At 33.3% G+C, this 17,518-nt stretch overlaps 2 protein-coding genes across 2 annotated transcripts; one reads left to right on the top strand and one right to left on the bottom strand.

Annotated features, from left to right (window-relative positions):
- The first annotated feature begins 2,075 nt into the window (after positions 1–2,075).
- Positions 2,076–9,213, top strand: ETL1 (SNF2 domain-containing protein / helicase domain-containing protein). Its single transcript, XM_079051629.1, has 12 exons — positions 2,076–2,762; positions 2,953–3,070; positions 3,866–3,906; positions 4,006–4,256; positions 4,665–4,845; positions 5,038–5,223; positions 6,234–6,395; positions 6,478–6,636; positions 7,360–7,434; positions 7,535–7,671; positions 8,479–8,697; positions 8,801–9,213. The coding sequence occupies exons 1-12, from the start codon at positions 2,199–2,201 to the stop codon at positions 8,961–8,963; spliced, it is 2,256 nt and encodes a 751-aa protein (XP_078907755.1). The 5' UTR covers positions 2,076–2,198; the 3' UTR covers positions 8,964–9,213.
- Positions 9,214–11,174: 1,961 nt separating this feature from the next.
- Positions 11,175–11,955, bottom strand: LOC145113302 (uncharacterized). The gene is made up of 3 exons (XM_079049411.1): positions 11,752–11,955; positions 11,461–11,658; positions 11,175–11,345 (listed from the first exon to the last, which is right to left on the bottom strand). Exons 1-3 carry the CDS (start codon positions 11,806–11,808, stop codon positions 11,217–11,219), a joined length of 384 nt encoding a protein of 127 aa, XP_078905537.1. The 5' UTR covers positions 11,809–11,955; the 3' UTR covers positions 11,175–11,216.
- Positions 11,956–17,518: the final 5,563 nt, after the last annotated feature.

The raw sequence follows: 17,518 nt of genomic DNA, 5'->3' as shown, positions 1-17,518 counted from the left end.
AGGCCCAAAGTTGAGTGGACTTAGCTTATTGGGTTAGGTTTTGGGGCTACACGAGGTGGTTTCGATTTGAATCACAATTCTTGGATGTATAAACTTAAATAGCATTGAAGTTTGATTTATACTATACGTAGGGTTACAAGGTTTCATAAAGAAATTATCTTGTACGAGATAGAAATCTTAACCCTAATTTGCTAGTTGTGACATTAACTCTTGAAAATAACCCACCAAAAACACCAACACATCTCAAGAACCGAGCATATGGCAGGATATTCTATTTTGGTCGTTTTCTTTGGAGTTGTATGGGTTGTTGGCTCTTATATCTCATGCTAAGGGTGTATTTTAGTCCCTTTAGCATGTGATGTCAAGTATAGGCAACAAGAAGCAAGTTTATAGCTTTAAAGGGCATTAAATCTTCTTATACACTTTAATTTTGGGTTTTTATTTCAAAAAATGTTTTCTGCTGAGTACAATAGGTTCCACCCATGGTTAGGTCATTTTCTAAGTACCTTTGATACCTAGAAATAAGATCGTACTTCTAAATAAAGAACAATCACATCGAAATGCACATGGAGTTCCATTTTTGCGTTTTTATAAATGTTCTTAAGTATTGAACGAATCCCAATAGATTTCGAACTCTTAGATCTATTTTAGACCTTTCTTAAGGTCACTGGGACCTATATTTTGACTTCCCTAACTCATTTGGTTTCCTATTGGTGCTTTGAACCAAGAAACGACTCCTTTATTTGAGTTTTGTCTCGAAACTCACAAATCGAAGAAATTCATTTCGGGAAGGTTTTTGTCTCATGAAACTTGATTTTGGTTGAGTCTTAATATTAAAAACATAACCCACATCATGTATTACAAGTTGGTTTGGGTTTGGGTCTTGGAGAGGGGCAAAATGGTCTTTTGATCCTTGATTAGCTTTTAAATAGGCTTAGACTCGATAAAGAAGTATAAAGATAGGTTTTACTTTAATTTTAAATTAGGGTTACTTATTGTGTAGTTTTGGGGAAGACTTGATACCTCCAACTTGAGCGTCTAGATTGTATATGTCTTCTAGTGAGGCGAGTTCTCATGAATTACTTATTATGTTGACTATGTGATGTTATGTTACTGAAGGTCCCAATGTGGGTAGGTGGTGTAATGGTGAAGAGAACTAAAGGTCCCAACGTGGGTAGGTGGTCGACCACTGAAGGTCCCAATATTGGTAGATAGTCTATGCAGGACAACTAGAGAATAGTCTCTCGGAGGGAAGTTATAGTTGTGACCCGTCAACATAATGCTAACATACGTTATGTGTTTAGTTATATATGATAGAGTGTAAGTAATATGTGATTTATCACCTGATGTTTATGTGTATTATGTGCATTGCACATGATCTGTATAATGGACGAGTGTTGTGATTACTCACTAAGCCTTAGGCTTACAATTGCTACTTTATGTCTTTAGTTGCAGTTCAGGTTCGAAGGGCAAGGGGTTGGCATGATTATGATATATGGGCATTCTCGGATGGGCATGACATCTAGTTCATCTACTCTATGTTGCGATATGGGTTTCAAAACAAGACTTAGCTTCCGTATTTTACTATGATTATGTTGATGTAACGCGGAAGATAACTTTATGATTTATTAATGGTTATGAATAAAACCTTTTGATAAAACATACACTTTGATTTTCAAAAATTTTAGGGTTGACGTTTGGGATGTTACAATATACCTGATGACCGCCATAGTGAAAGAGGAAAAAATGTTATTCATGGGGAAGACTGGGGCTGATAGATTTTTGGGAGTTTTCTTTAAGACTCTACGTAAATGGTCCATACATTATTTAAAAATGTCAATATAATAGCGATAGCAAAAAGAATGGTATAACAATCTTTTTACACATTTAATAGATCATCTTAGATGGTAACAACTTCACGAACCACAATACAAATTTTAGAAACCCTATCGACGACCCATTTCAAAAATTGAAAAACTGAACTAAAAGTGCAGATTGGTGTAAACTTCAGGGACTAAAACTATAATTTACTATTATTATAATTATTTTGAAATATTTGGGTTGGGGTAGAAATTCCGTGAAAAAGGGCGCTTTCGATTTCGAGTCTCTTGGAAACCGACGAATCCTAGACAACTCCAACGCCATTTCCGTACTCACACCTTTAACACCACTATCCTCCATCTCCCTTCGGAGCTGCAATGAAACGAGGGTTCGAGTCAATCGAAATATCAGACGACGAATGGTCAAACCACGATTTCGATTCTTCCCGAATTCTCAATAAACCCTCCTCCAGAACCCCACCACCACCAATCGAGTCTTTCGCTTTCAGAGGCGGAAGCGGACAAGCCGGAACGCCGTCTAATTCTAAACCATCCTTTGACTACTTCTCGGACTCCTCTGACTGTGTTGAAGTTATCAAGGATGGAGCTCAACATGCACCTGAGAATTTGGAGGATGATGATTTCGGAGAGGCTCCATCGACGACGATTGAAAACCGTGGGCGGAGGTTTGTGATTGATGATGAGGACGATGAGGCGGTGGAAGATGATGCAGTTGATTTGGGCGAAGGAGAGGATGGAGATAGTGAAGATTTGGGGTTTGGTGAGGAGGTGGACGGGGGCGATGATATCGTCGGAAAAGCATTGCACAAGTGTGCGAAGCTATCTACTGAGCTACGGAGAGAGTTGTATGGCTCCTCTTCCACCGATGCTTGTGATCGTTATGCTGAAGTTGAAAGTTCTTCCGTTAGAATCGTCACTAATGTGAGTTCGTATCTACATCTTCAGTCACCGCTGAGTTTAATTTCTATCTATTTGCACTAACAACGGTGGAAGTAAGAGAATACAATGAATGAATAGATTTTTGATCGAAATTGCATGTTCATGCACTCACCAAATAGAAAACTTTGCCTAAAAGAGTTCAGCGACTTACGTTTTGCTTTCATTTCTACAGGATGATATATGTGAAGCATGTGGAATTGATGATTCAGGTTTTCAGCCTGTTCTCAAACCATACCAGCTTGTTGGTGTCAATTTTCTTATGCTTTTGTATAGGAAAAAGGTTGCAGGAGGTATGTATTCAATCTATTCATATGCTTTTGGCCTGAATTATATAAACATTTATGAATATGGTTGACAGACCAAAATCTTCAAAGCTATACACATATGTTACCAATGACTTTACATCATCTCTTGAGAAGTAGTTTAGTCTGAATCCCTGAGCTATAAAATCAATAGTTAGCATTCTTTTATAAGACCACATGTTATCTTTCTTTATATCATTTACACCCTAATGCTTGAAGCTGGTTATGTTAGCTTAAAGTATAATCAGATTTTATTAAGATAAATATGGTACTCAGAAGCTCATAAAGATAAAATTAGTAACTAAGTAAGACCTATACCACTCCATTGTCCTAATTTTAAGCCTCCACTTTCTTCTATCTGACATCTTGTCCTCCAAAAGTGCCAACTTCTAAATCTGCCTTAACTTTCATTTTGCACCAAACCTGTTTCATATTTGGAAACTCAAAAACAAATGATGATGATAGTTTATATGAGACTTACAGAAAGTGTACTTGAGGTCAGAATGGTGATTCTAAAATTTGTGCTCATGTTGTCTCTTCAGTTTCTTCTCCAATGCTTTGTGTGTTTTTGTATTCAACAAACAATTATTATATGTTTTTATGTCTCAAAATTTTGTGTACACATTCTTTTCCAGAGCTGTCCTTTTCAGCTTACAAGTGTCTATTGGTTATCATGGCATTTTATAGCTTATCATTGCAATGTGTCTTGATGTCTTATCTATAAACATTTAACTAATTTTATATTACTTTCAAGTTTCAACCCCATTTGATTTTATTGTGCAGCAATATTGGCAGATGAGATGGGTCTTGGTAAGACTATTCAGGTATGTCTATTTAAAGATTCTTTCATTTTTGCTAGAAATTGAAATAATCATCTCTACATCTATCATCTTTTTAATTTTTTTTTTAAAATCTTTAATCAGGCAATAACATACCTTATGTTACTAAACCACTTGGAAGATGATCCGGGTCCTCATTTAATTGTTTGCCCTGCTTCTGTTTTGGAAAACTGGGAAAGAGAGTTGAAGAAATGGTGTCCATCATTTTCAGTGCTTCAATACCATGGAGCTGCAAGAACAACTCATTCTAAACAGTTGAATTCTTTAGCCAAAAGTGGATTGCCACCCCCCTTCAATGTGATTCTTGTATGCTATTCCCTCTTTGAAAGACACAGGTTAGTAACTCATTTCTTTATCCCTGTTTTTTTTACAACAACATTACCCAAAATCCCATATTGAATTGGGTATATTTATACAGTTATACCTCCATCCATGAATAGAAAGACTACTTCCATAAGACAAAGCAAGTATACTAACTATAAAACATAAATCAAGGGTATACATGTGATAAAGCATAAAGCTTGGAATAACAATAAGGCTGAAAGAGATAATGTGTAAATGGGGAATAAATTAGAGAAAAGAAGGTGAAAATAAAGAGGGAGTACAAAATTAAGAAGTAAATAGCATAGGAAAAGCACAAATATGATGAAAGTCGTTATGGTTTAGACAATTTTTTATGCTACTACTGTTGATCTATGTAGTATTTGAGGCTTTTGTTGTAGTTTTTAAGATTCTTTCTACAGTGCTCAACAGAAAGATGATCGAAAGCTCTTGAAAAGGTGGAAATGGAGTTGTGTTTTGATGGATGAGGCTCATGCTTTAAAGGATAAGAACAGTTACAGATGGAAAAACTTGATGTCAGTTGCAAAAAATGCAAATCAGAGGTTAATGCTTACAGGGACACCTTTACAAAATGATTTACATGTATGCATCTTTTAAACTCTTTTTGTTTTTCAATTTTTCATGAGTTAATGTAGAAAGAACTACTTAATTGATCTTATGCTCTGTTACCATTGTGATGCATTTAGTCAATTTCTTTTGATGTGCAAAATGAAAAAAGTGAGGCTTTCCATTAAGTTGTAACTATTTACAAATTTGCCCTCATTTGTTTTTCAGGAACTATGGTCAATGTTGGAGTTTATGATGCCTGATTTATTTGAAACAGAAGATATTGATTTGAAAAAGATGCTAAATGCAGAAGATACAGAATTAATTTCTCGAATGAAATCGATTTTGGGACCATTTATTTTAAGGCGCTTAAAATCAGATGTAATGCAACAATTAGTTGCAAAGGTTCAACGGGTATGTACTTTTATTAAATCTTTTTTTTTCTTTTGTGCATAATACAAAAAAGCACTTGTAAAACACTAAAACCTGTACTTTTATTTATAGATATAGTCACATAGTTATTTTCTGCAGTGATTAAAACCATTATACTTCTAATTTAGCTACTAATCATAAAAAAATTATAGTTTAGTGGCTAAATTAATAATATGGTGAAAGTACATTGTGCTTTTCTATACATGAACCTTTTTCAAAAGTGGGTAAATGAGAAAAATGTTTTTTTGCAATAAAAAAAGTATAATAGTTTAATCACCACAGAAAATAGTTAATTGGCTAATTCGATAATTTTGACCCTTTCAAACCATTTTATTGATTTGGCCATTAAACTATCTATTTTTTTTTTATCGATTTAACCACCAAACTATTTAATATTTAAGAGTAAATTACACGAATGGTCCCTATGGTAACGGTTTAGGGTAATTTGCGTGTTTGGTCCCTAACTTATTTTTTTAACTCGGAAGGTCCCTACTGTTTGTTTTTGTTACGCGCTTGGTCCCTGTCTTACCTAAAAAGACTATTTTGCCCTTGATTTTTTAATTTATTAAAATAAACACACCTCCAACCCCACCCCTCACCTTACCTTACCTACCCCACCATTTTCCCTATTTAAATAATAGTCTTTTTAGGTAAGACAAGGATCAAGCGCAAAAGCAAACAGTAGGGACCTTCCGAGTTAAAAAAATAAGTTAGGGACCAAGCGCGCAAATTATCCCAAACCATAGGGACCATTCGTGTAATTTACTCAATATTTATTCATAATGAAAATAGTTCACTTTTGTTGTTAACCAATAATACTTTATCTTTTCATTAAAACCACAAAAGTTTCATACATCTTCTCATATTGACCATTTTGACCTGTTATCACTGGGAAAAATAATGAATTGGCATATTTGCACATTTTTTTCTTCAAAATTTGTCCATTTTTTGGTGCTTTGAGATTTTTATATGCTGATAAATGTTTTGTGTAGGTTGAATATGTGCACATGGAAATAGAACAAAAAACTGCATATCAAGAAGCCATTGAAGAGTATCGTGCAGTTGCACATGCACGAATGACCAAATCTGGAGAAGTTAAAACTCCTAATCTTCCTAAACGCCAGATTTCAAACTATTTTGTTCAATTCAGAAAGGTATTATAGTAATTATTATTCCATTTAATTATGAAAACAATACATAAATCAAACACATGTTTTTAATTTTTTTTACTATCAGATTGCAAATCATCCTTTATTGGTGAGGCGAATTTACACAGATAAAGATGTCATTAGATTTGCCAAAATGTTGCATCCCAGAGGTGTATTTGGTGCTGAGTGTACTTTGGATAGAGTAATTGAGGAGCTTAAGGGTTACAATGACTTTTCAATTCATAAGGTAATTAATTTCTCCATATATTTTTTTTGAACTTTTGATTCATGACTTTTTTTTTTCTCATAAAAAAGGGTTGTCTGAAAAATGATGTTTAAAAAACATAAGATAACTAAATTGTTGTTTATTAATAGTTTAGTTTTTAGTTTTTACCTATAGTTGCTATGCACTTAAATTTCTTTACATATAATAACAACATATTTATAATTTCATATCTGTAATAGCAATATACTTACATTCTATTAATAAGGGTTAAACTAAAAAAAAAATTATATTTTGTGTTTTTTCCGGATTAAACCTTTTTTCATTTTTTCCAATTTGGCCCTTTTAATCATTTTTTGCCAAAAAAAATTGTGAAATGCGAGGGTTTTTTCGAGAAAAACTAAAAAAGTTGAGGGTTTATTTGGAAGCATTAAGAAGGTTGAAGGTTTTTTTTTTTGAAAAAAAATACAAAGTTGAGTTTTTTTTTTCTTCGGAAAAAATAAAAAAAAATACAAGGTCTTTTTCAGGCAAAAAATAAATTTGAGGTTTAATCCGGAAAAAACACAAAATATTAAGTTTTTTTTTTTTTTTTTTTTTTTTTTTTTTCAAAATATAAGTATTCTGTATAAAAAATAAGTAGATTGCTATTACCAATAAGTAAACACAAGTGCATATCAATTACATGTAAAATGATATAATTATATTAGTGTTATTAATTTCTGTTTCATTTTTTTTTTGTTGTTGCAGCTTTTACTTTATTATTCTGATGGGACTTCGAAAAGTCTTTCAGATGACCATGTTATGATTTCTGCAAAGTGCCGGGTAAATGATGAGATGAGATGAGATATTTGTGTGCAAATTTACATTTTTGTCCCTGGAATCACAAAAATTTACTTTAATTTATTGCAATGAATTGATGCAGGCATTGGCTGGACTTCTACCTACACTTATGGATGGTGGGCATCGGGTTCTTATATTTAGTCAATGGACTTCAATGCTTGATATCTTGGAGTGGGCCCTAGATGTAATTGGAGTTACATATAGACGCCTTGATGGGAGGTATAATTATAATCTAATAACATTAAATCTTTAAAAATAATTTCTATTTTTAAATTTTCTTTTTTGGCCCTCTTTAGCAGGTTTACTGGTAATTTTCTGGTTTTACATAAAGATGTAAGGGATATTTTAGGAAAATAGTGAAGTTGAGGTTTAGTATGAAAAAATGGAAAAATGTAAGTGCCAAATAAAAAAAAATGTTAATATCATAGAAAACCTTAAGTATTTAGTTTTTTTTTTTTCTTTTCAGATTAAACCTTATTTTTATTTTTTTCTTGAAAAAGTCCTTTTGCAGTTTTTCATTTTTTCGGAAAAATTTCTCACCTTTTTATTATTAAATTTCCGGAAAAAGCCTCAACATTTTAAGTTTTTTATGAAAAACCTTAAATATTATTTTTCCCAAAAAGTCCTCACTTTTTATAAAGTTTTTTCAGAAGAAAACTACTAAAAGGGCCAAATTGACGAAAATAGAAAAAGACAGGTGAAAAAAGTAAAGTTGACGTTTAATCCGAGAAAAACACAAAATATAAGGTTTTTGATGATATTAAACCGAAAAAAATGAAAAAATGTAAGGGATTTTCTAGGAAGAAATAAAGTTAAGGTTTTTGATGATATTAAACCAAAAGACATAAATGCCCTCCTCATTCACATCATCAAAAATAGTTTCGAAAGCTTGTCTAGTCTAATCGTGTTTTGTCCCATGTTCAATTGCTTTTGTCCCATATACATTCTTATTGTATATTGTAAATTAATTAATTCTTTTCAATTTCTGAATTTATGTTTATTATTATTATTATTTTTTTATGATAGTACTCAGGTGACCGAAAGGCAAACAATCGTGGACACATTCAACAACGACACTTCAATATTTGCATGCTTGTTATCAACCCGGGCAGGCGGGCAGGGGCTGAACCTGACCGGGGCCGATACTGTCATTATACACGACATGGACTTCAACCCCCAAATTGACCGTCAAGCCGAAGACCGTTGTCACCGCATCGGTCAAACCAAACCCGTTACTATTTACAGGTCCACCCCTCTCTCTCTCTCTCTCTCAGTATTATTGTAAAGGGTAAAATCGTCATTTAGCCTTTCTCTAATTAAGACGGTTTATTTATTGGTATGATGCCAGGTTGGTAACAAAGGATACAGTGGATGAGAATGTGTATGAAATTGCAAAAAGGAAATTAGTACTTGATGCTGCAGTGCTTGAGTCCAATATCGAAGTGGAAAAAGAAGGTGAATCCTCTGATAAAACCATGGGAGAAATTTTGTCAGCTTTGTTGTTGGGATGAAAAACAAAATCTTGATTTTTCTATTTCTGATAATACAACAACAAACGAGGCCCCACCCAGATCTTGAAGATATTTCATGACTTTACGTTTAATCTGATAATTCTTGAAGAGTTAGTATTTTGTAAGTTATCCATGAATTTAATCAATTTATGCATCATTTATATGGGTCGAAGCTTAAAGGTAGGAGTTTATAACTATTTGTAATCTGATCTACAAATCTATGAATGAAAGGATTTACATTATGTTTTAAGTGGGTAAAACAGAAATTATATTATTATGTAACACCCATTCACCATCAAACCATACTCCACAAAGTCCCAATTGGCCTTTGGGCTTTTTCGGCAACGAAGCCCAAATTTGTCGAACTTTTTAATAACATTAGCCCGAGCCTCCAAATCATTTGGAGTAGCTATGTAAAGAAGCAATCCTGCCATCCACCTTTTTAATAGCATTATCGAACAATTAACTGGAATGCTAGAGGTTTTTAAACAGACTACTTATTCATGTGAAATAAAGTTTATGAAAATTCAGATTAAAAGAATGAATTTAGTTCCACAGTGACTCATAATCCTGCATATAATCAATCAATCGTAAGCTTTGATTGTTCAAATTGTGTTATGTCTACACTCGTATTAAAAATCATTAACAAGGTCTAATAATTTTTTTTTACCAAAAGTTCTTAATCACATAAGTTCTTAATTGAGTTAGAACTTAAAATTCCAAGTAAAGTTATATCAGTTTATATTACAGATTATATTAGAATCAAACCCTGTACTAGAGCCAATCCAATATTTGTTACCGGTAAAGAGCCAATCCAATATTTGTTACTTATTACCGGTAGATTAAAACAAGTAAGGATTTTAATTACTGATTAGCTAGAATGATCAAAGCATAATTCACGTGGCCAATAAGAACCAAATAAAAATCAAACATTTTATTAAGAACAAAACTGATAAAACTATACATAATCATAATAAAAAATAAAGCATAATGATTACAATACAACAATATTAGTCGGGTGCCATGGAAGGTGCTAATGTGGTGAATGGATTGGAAAATATGATGTCTTGTAGCTCATTGAAGGTAAATATATAATATTCATCTACCTTTACCTTGACCACATTTGAGATGATATCGTTAGCACCCTAACATGCTTACTGTATAGGTTTTGTCATATCTCATCCTTCATAACCATGTTCATACCCCATTTAGACAATTTTTTGTTGAATGTTGGCTTACTCTAAGCCGAATAGAGACTGCCTCCACATCCAACCATACTAGTCTCTATTTAATAACAATATTACGGGGTGCAAAGCCTTTATCTCCAAGAACAAATTCTTAACACCCTCGTTAGATTTAAAGTTTTTACATGACTTTGCAGTAGGGATATCAAATAAACCCACAAACCACCCTCATATATATATATATATATATATATATATATATATATATATATATATATATATATATATATATATATATATATATATATATATATATATATATGAAGCCCTCATTTTTCCACAACCTTATTGCATTTCATTAGTTTTGACAACAAAATTCCATATAGTAATATCATAACTTCATCTTCCTTTTCTATCTTCATAGGAACTGGGTCTGTTTATGTTTATATATACATGTACCATTTCCTTGTTTTATGATCAACAACATATATACCAATCCTACCTCACACCAAATTATCAATGAATGAAACCCTAAAAAATTTGACGAACCCAAAAATCTTTCCTAGTCTGGATTTTTTTATTTTAGATCAACATATGGACGACTTTGCCATGTTTTTCACAAAGCCTTCACAGATCACTAGAGCTTATATGATCGAGGAAATTTGTAATATAGATAGCATGAGAAACACTGCCTACCTTGTCGACGTCCTTATGATGTTGTTGATCCCTTATTTTATCATCATAGCTAGGTAGCCATGTTGATCTTGAGACCGGTTAGACACACTCACACACTTGCACATGTACAGTGAGCAGAGTAAGCAAAAACAAAACAAAAGAAGATTTATGTTACACCAACTAATGTGTATTATTCACTGAAGTGATAATAACATGAAGACAACATCACATGTCTTATAGGCACTACAAGGAACGTGGAACTACAAACTAGGAATAACTTAACACTACTTCTAAGCATTTATTGACTAAGCAAATGACTAGATAATGCAGCACATTACGCGAACACCTCCGTGATGTACAACTGCAAACCGAACACACAAGCTAAGTCTTCCTCTTACTCTTCCTCTTCCTCATCTTCCTCTTCATCTTCCTCTTCCTCTTCCTCTTCCTCTTTCTTTTTCTTCTTCTCCACCCAGTCCCCGTTACAGTTGGTCGTGAACTCTTCAGTGTTATCCCCCAAACGCTGCATCCATAAATTAAATAAATTAAATAAATTAAATAAATTATTTATTAATCAATGGATCGATATTATAGCATGCTAAACTTGCCATTAACTTCTAATTGAAGAAATTACTTACTGCCTTCCACACGTTTTCAGATCCCATGAACAAGTCATATTTCAGATTGAAGTCTCCAACCACTTTGATAGTTGTGCATACGTCAATCATCATGTTATTCTCTTCGTCCTCCTCAGAATGCTTCACATAATCCTTCACAAAATCCTCATCCGAGACAACCAGAACCTCCTTGATCTTAATCAACTTTCCACATGAGCACTATCATATTTATATATACGATTAATAATTAATTGTAGAGGATGACACTAATAAATAATAATAAAAACAAGGCAATAACTTCATGTTTGTTACCTTTTCTGATTTTCGAAGTTTATACTCCTCATCATCCCATCTAATTGGGAGTTTCATGCTGCGGTCACAGTTTTCACAAACAAAGTTAAGTTCAAATTCTAAAGGTCATGGATATCCCATTAATTCTGAACGAGCTCCATGTTGTGCAACAATGTTATTAGTCATCTTAGTAACCATTTGAGAATATGTGTGTGGGTGTTTGCAAGTGTGTGACCGTGCCTAAGGTGAGGCATACGTGTGTGTGTATATATATATATATATATATATATATATATATATATATATATATATATATATATATGAAATTCTCTAATATTAAATATTTTATCATGTTTAAATGTTATTGTATCCAAGAACGGATTTATGGTGGTTGAGATTCTTTATTATGTGTATATATATAACAAATATATCTATCATAGGTGTTATGGTATTGATATTGAAATAATTCTATACATAGCAAACACAAACACTTCATTCACATAAACCAATATATTTTATTTATTTAAATATAAGGACAAACTTGAATACATATTAAACATTAATATATTATACAGACAAACTTAAATATATATTAAGCATTAGCTTATTTTATAAAAAAATAAACAAATCGTGATGGTTCTTTTCTTCTTCAAAACATTCTAAAAAATCTTCGATACATCTAATAAACATATCAAGTTCTTCCCTTTTGATATGTACTGATCTTCACAACCGATTAACAAAAAGAGACAGTTACAACATTGCAATATATATGATGTTTGTATTCCACTAACTCGAGTTGAGCCTTCGATTGGAATACCCGATTTTTGCTATAGTAACGAATATCTAGTTGTTTGTCAAAAACAAATCTATATACAGTCCAAACATACTCAACTAAATATGCATACAAAGATATATGATATACTCATGTAGACTACAATACATAAACACACACCAAAGATATTTACCTCAAAAAATATAAAAGTTATATCATTGAGAAACATATTTAAAAACACAATCTAACCTATTTATTTTGCATAAACCCAAACACGTGCCAAACATCAACAACATCTGAAACTGAAAAATAAATTTTCAAAAATTTAGGAAGGACTGTACGGATTTGATCAATTTTGACAAACTCTCTTAAAGGTAGAAAACCATCTTCATTGAGAAGAATGCAATATTGTACAATGATTTTGTTGTAGAAGAAATAATAATTTCATAGTTAAAGATTAAATAAGGAAGGGAGGTGTGTTAAGGTTTACAAATTTGAATTTAACATAAATCGTAAATATTAAGCCATATTTATAAATTTTTTTTAACTATGTGAAAGACCCTCGCTTTCATAATTGAAACATTATTACTCCAAAACATGCTACATGTATATTCATAAATAATATCTTACATTGATAGTGTGATTACAATAGACTGGATACAAACCGACTAAGTTTTAGTATATTACATAACTACCAAGGATATTAAACTTTTATACAAACGTAAACCCAAGCACAAAAGTAATAGTATAAACTATTCTAAATCTTCCAACAATATAAGACTATACTGGATTCTCATTACATGCAATTGTTAAACACTGAGAGGGGTAAGCGGTGACACTTAGTGAGTTCAATAATAGATACAATATAACGTTATGCCATATATATACTTCAATATGACAGAAACAAAGAGGAACAAGGAACAACAAAGGCATATGTGAATCATGTGACAAACTTTCCATATCAATCGATGATTTGATTCAAATATATACAATCAACGAGACAAAAGAATTACAATACTTGATATACATCAATAACACTTCAGCCCAAATGACACAGAAGACATACAATTTCGGATTATCATTTTGCTAGAATATACAGGCTTTCAGCCCTACATAGCCCTATGCCAATACCAGAAGTTATACGAGTCATGCTCTACATGGCCAAAGGCACAAAGCCAATACTAGAAGTGATACGAGACATGCTCTACATGGCCAAAGGCATAAATCCGATACCAGAATAATACGAGACATGCTCTACATGGCCAGAGGCTCAAAGCCAATACTAGAAGTGATACGAGACATGCTCTACATGATCAACAATATAAAACCAGAATAACTCAGGAGAGCACATAGCACATATAACACATAACATACAATTGTTCTTATATATTGAACTCACCGTGAAATAATCGAAGGAATAAATGATAATTTGGGTAGCACTTTGGCTCTAAATATGACTTTCTGTGACGAAACTGGGGATTTTAGTTGAAAACCGGGCCTTACATGGGCAGAGTTTCGACTTTAAAATATAATTTTCTTGGGAATTTCGGAGCTTCGAGACTTGCTTCGTGTGTCGGGAATGATACCGGAGCTTCGGAGGGTAAAAAGTGGGTTAAATAAGTGTTTTAGAGTGAGAGAGAGCAAAATTAGTACGTTGGGCATACATTGATACGTGGCTTCAAACGTGTCGATCTTGCGTGACACGTGTCGAACGTGAAGAATAGGCGACGTGGCCAGGATCACACACATGAGTACGCTGGGCGTACTCCGAATTTCCAAACTTCTAAAATCCATATATTTCGCATAAGAGCTTTGTTTTTGACGTTCTTTATATCCACGCGTAGGTGAGATGATACTCTACAACTTTTGTTTAGACTCCGTCGACTAATTTTGACTTCATTTTTAAAGCTATATTTTTAACAGGCCGGGACAGGAAAAGTCCGTTAGAAATTCATAACTTTTTCATCTGACGTTCGTTTTCTTCTGTCTTTTTACCGTTGAACTAAAATCGATGAGATCTTCAATTCTCGTTTAGGTTGTGTCGACTATAAATCACTCGATCTTTATTTCGAGTTTTTAGCTGTCTACTGCTATACCAAATCTTATAAAAATCATAACTTCCTCATACGAAGTCAGATTTAGACGTTCTTTTTATGAAAATTTTCGGTTTAATGAATACGACGACTTTTATTTAGATCACTAAAGCTAAAACGTAGTTTATCAAAAACTCACTTTTTACATCATACGGCGTCGTGCCAATTCTGTCACGAAACTTCAATAAGTCATAACTTCTTCGTTATAACTTGGATTTCGATGATGTTTTCGCCTAAATGTTTCTAACGAGATTATCTACAACTTTCAATAATATAACTTTACTTATTTCCAATTTTATATTTTCGTTAAATTTTAATATTTACCTTTTGATTGGAATCTCATAAGACTTCCAATACATTCTGAATGATTCTAAACATAATTTTACTTCAATTTCTAGTAAAAACTATATGTTAGAACTCAATACTTAAAACCATATAATATTTCATTATATTATTCACTTTTAAAATTACATAACACGATAACTGAACGTGTATGTTACAAATACATCCTCCTTTTGAGAATTTCGTCCCCGGAATTACAACGATTTAAACAAATGGGGATATTTAGTTCTTATCTCATTCTTGTTTTCCCAATTATAAATTGGGCCTCAGTGGTGTTTCCACTTGACGAGCACCAATTCCAAGACATATGCACAAAGCATATCTTCTACTATTTTGGGTTGTTCTCTCCGTCTGACCATCTGTTTGGGGATGATAAGCTGTGCTAAGAGTAACTCGAGATCTTAATTCACGTTACATACTCGCCCAAAAGTGAGAAGTGAAGCGAGTATCACGATCGAAAATAATCTTCCGTGGTACTCATCATTTACAGTTTTCTTCTTCTCTTTTGAGATATCAACTGTATAGGCCAGATAGATAGAACACCCTTCGATATAAGTTTACAAGTTTTTAGGAAAGAGATTATTTTTAAGATTTTAAGTTTTTGTTTACCGTAGGCATAAATAAGATCCTTCCCTTCGATAGGGATGCATACCATATTTTCGTAACACCAGAGTTCTGCGTGGTTCTTTAACAACCAATTCTTGCCAAGAATAATATCAAAGTTGGGCAAGAAGATAGGAATCAGGTTAGCAAGAAAACTATAACCTTCAGTTTCTATGACAAAATTTCTATGGACTTTACCAGCAAGTAATGATACACTTCCTATGGTATCTACGTGAAATGGTTGCACGAGTGCATAACAAGCAATTTGAAAAGAATGCGCAAATTCATGAGACACAAAAGAATTTGAGGCACCAAAATCAAATAAGATGTGAGCAGGTTTAAAATTGACAAGAACTGTACCCGTCACAACATTCGGGTCCTCGCGTGCCTCCTCTGCGGTAATCTGGAATGCACGACTCTTAGCTTTTGGTACCTCCTCCTTTTTAGTTGATGTATCTAACAGTTGTTAAACATAAGCTTGATTTCCCACCATTTGACTAGTAAGAGTAGGACAAAAACGCTTCCTGTGGCCGATAACACCACAAGCAAAGCATGTAACACTCTTCATTGGACAAACGGGCTTTATGTGACCCATTTCTCCACATCCATAACAGATCACCGCTTTTTCTGTTCTGCATTGGCCCTGGTGATTCTTTCCACATTTTATACACGATGGCGACTGAAGAGAAAAAGATTGTGATCTATCGCGTCCACGAAAAGCACTCTGAGACTGCAATTGTTGGCTAGGTTCAGACTGAACGGATTGAGCTGATGGAATAGAGGGAACAGGAACTGTTCGATCAGTACATGTGTGCTTTGGAATAGAAAGAGTGGCACCACGTATCTCTAAGTCATGCTCGCGTCTTCGGGCATACTCAACAGCTTTATCAAATGATAGAACATCCCGATTGGCTACGAAATCGTGGATTTCATATCCTAATCCCTCCATGAATAACTGAATTTTCTCGTCTTCAGTTGGAATATACTTTGCAGCAAACCATGCTTTTTGATTGAATTGAGTTTCATACTCATTCACAGTCATTCCTTCTTGCTTAAGCTTAAGAAATTCTTTCTCCAATCTTCTCCTCATGTCTAGAGGAGAATACTTTCCTAGCAAATGAGTTTTGAACGTCTCCCAAGATAAATTCTCATGGTCATACTCGTTAAGAGCTTAAAATGTTGCTTCCCACCAGACCAAGGCTTCTCCGATGAGCATACAGAAGCATAATTAGCCTTGTCTTCATTATCCACATGAGAAATACGAAATACTTTCTCTGTGTTCTGGATCCAGGTAAGAACAAAAATGGGATTAAGGACACCAGAAAACTCTGTAGCACGAATACTTTTGAAAGTTTTGAATGAGGGATGTCTCGCCTTCTCTCCCGAAGATTCTCCAGTGGCTTTCTCTTTACCCTTATTATTATCCTTCTTAAGTTCCTCGAGAGTTCACCGGATAACGCCAGTGAGTTTACCCAAGAGTCATTCCTCACGAGGGGATACTAGAGTATCTCCTACATCAGGAAGAGGATCTCCACCCACCTCTGGCGTATGGCTACTCACCTGTTCAGCCATTGCTCTAAAATTTGGAGTAATATAGTATTTTAGAATATTAGGATTTAATAATACCTAATACTTTACATAAGTCCTATGGTTTGTATCCATATACTTACAACGAATCCGTTCATATATTGAACTTCCAATAATTTAAGTCTAAATACCAATCCGTGGAATTTAGTTCACTTAAATTACTGCTTTGATACCATGATTTGAAAGACCCTCGCTTTCATAATTGAAACATTATTACTCCAAAACATGCTACATGCATATTCATAAATAATATCTTACATTGATAATGTGATTACAAAATACTGGATACAAACCGACTAAGTTTTAGTATATTACATAACTACCAAGGATATTAAAGTTTTATACGAATGTAAATCAAGCACAAAAGTAATAGTATAAACTATTCTAAATC

The sequence above is a fragment of the Lactuca virosa genome, chromosome 5, assembly GCF_052849685.1.
Source record: "Lactuca virosa cultivar CGN04683 chromosome 5, Lactuca_virosa_CGN04683_v6, whole genome shotgun sequence".
In the NCBI taxonomy this organism is placed as follows: domain Eukaryota; kingdom Viridiplantae; phylum Streptophyta; class Magnoliopsida; order Asterales; family Asteraceae; genus Lactuca; species Lactuca virosa.
This window is presented reverse-complemented; position numbering and strand designations above follow the sequence as displayed.

What these genes read in the sequence shown, in the direction of transcription:
- LOC145113302 (XM_079049411.1), bottom strand. Translation starts at nt 11,808, where the DNA reads ATGAAACTCCCAATTAGATGGGATGATGAGGAGTATAAACTTCGAAAA. An exon ending in AACTTCGAAAATCAGAAAAG is followed by an intron (nt 11,659 to 11,751) that starts GTAACAAACATG and finishes TAAATATGATAG; the next exon opens with TGCTCATGTGGAAAGTTGAT. An exon ending in CTGAAAACGTGTGGAAGGCA is followed by an intron (nt 11,346 to 11,460) that starts GTAAGTAATTTC and finishes TTATGGATGCAG; the next exon opens with CGTTTGGGGGATAACACTGA.
- ETL1 (XM_079051629.1), top strand. Translation starts at nt 2,199, where the DNA reads ATGAAACGAGGGTTCGAGTCAATCGAAATATCAGACGACGAATGGTCA. An exon ending in CTTTACAAAATGATTTACAT is followed by an intron (nt 4,846 to 5,037) that starts GTATGCATCTTT and finishes TTTGTTTTTCAG; the next exon opens with GAACTATGGTCAATGTTGGA. An exon ending in ATTTTGTTCAATTCAGAAAG is followed by an intron (nt 6,396 to 6,477) that starts GTATTATAGTAA and finishes TTTTACTATCAG; the next exon opens with ATTGCAAATCATCCTTTATT.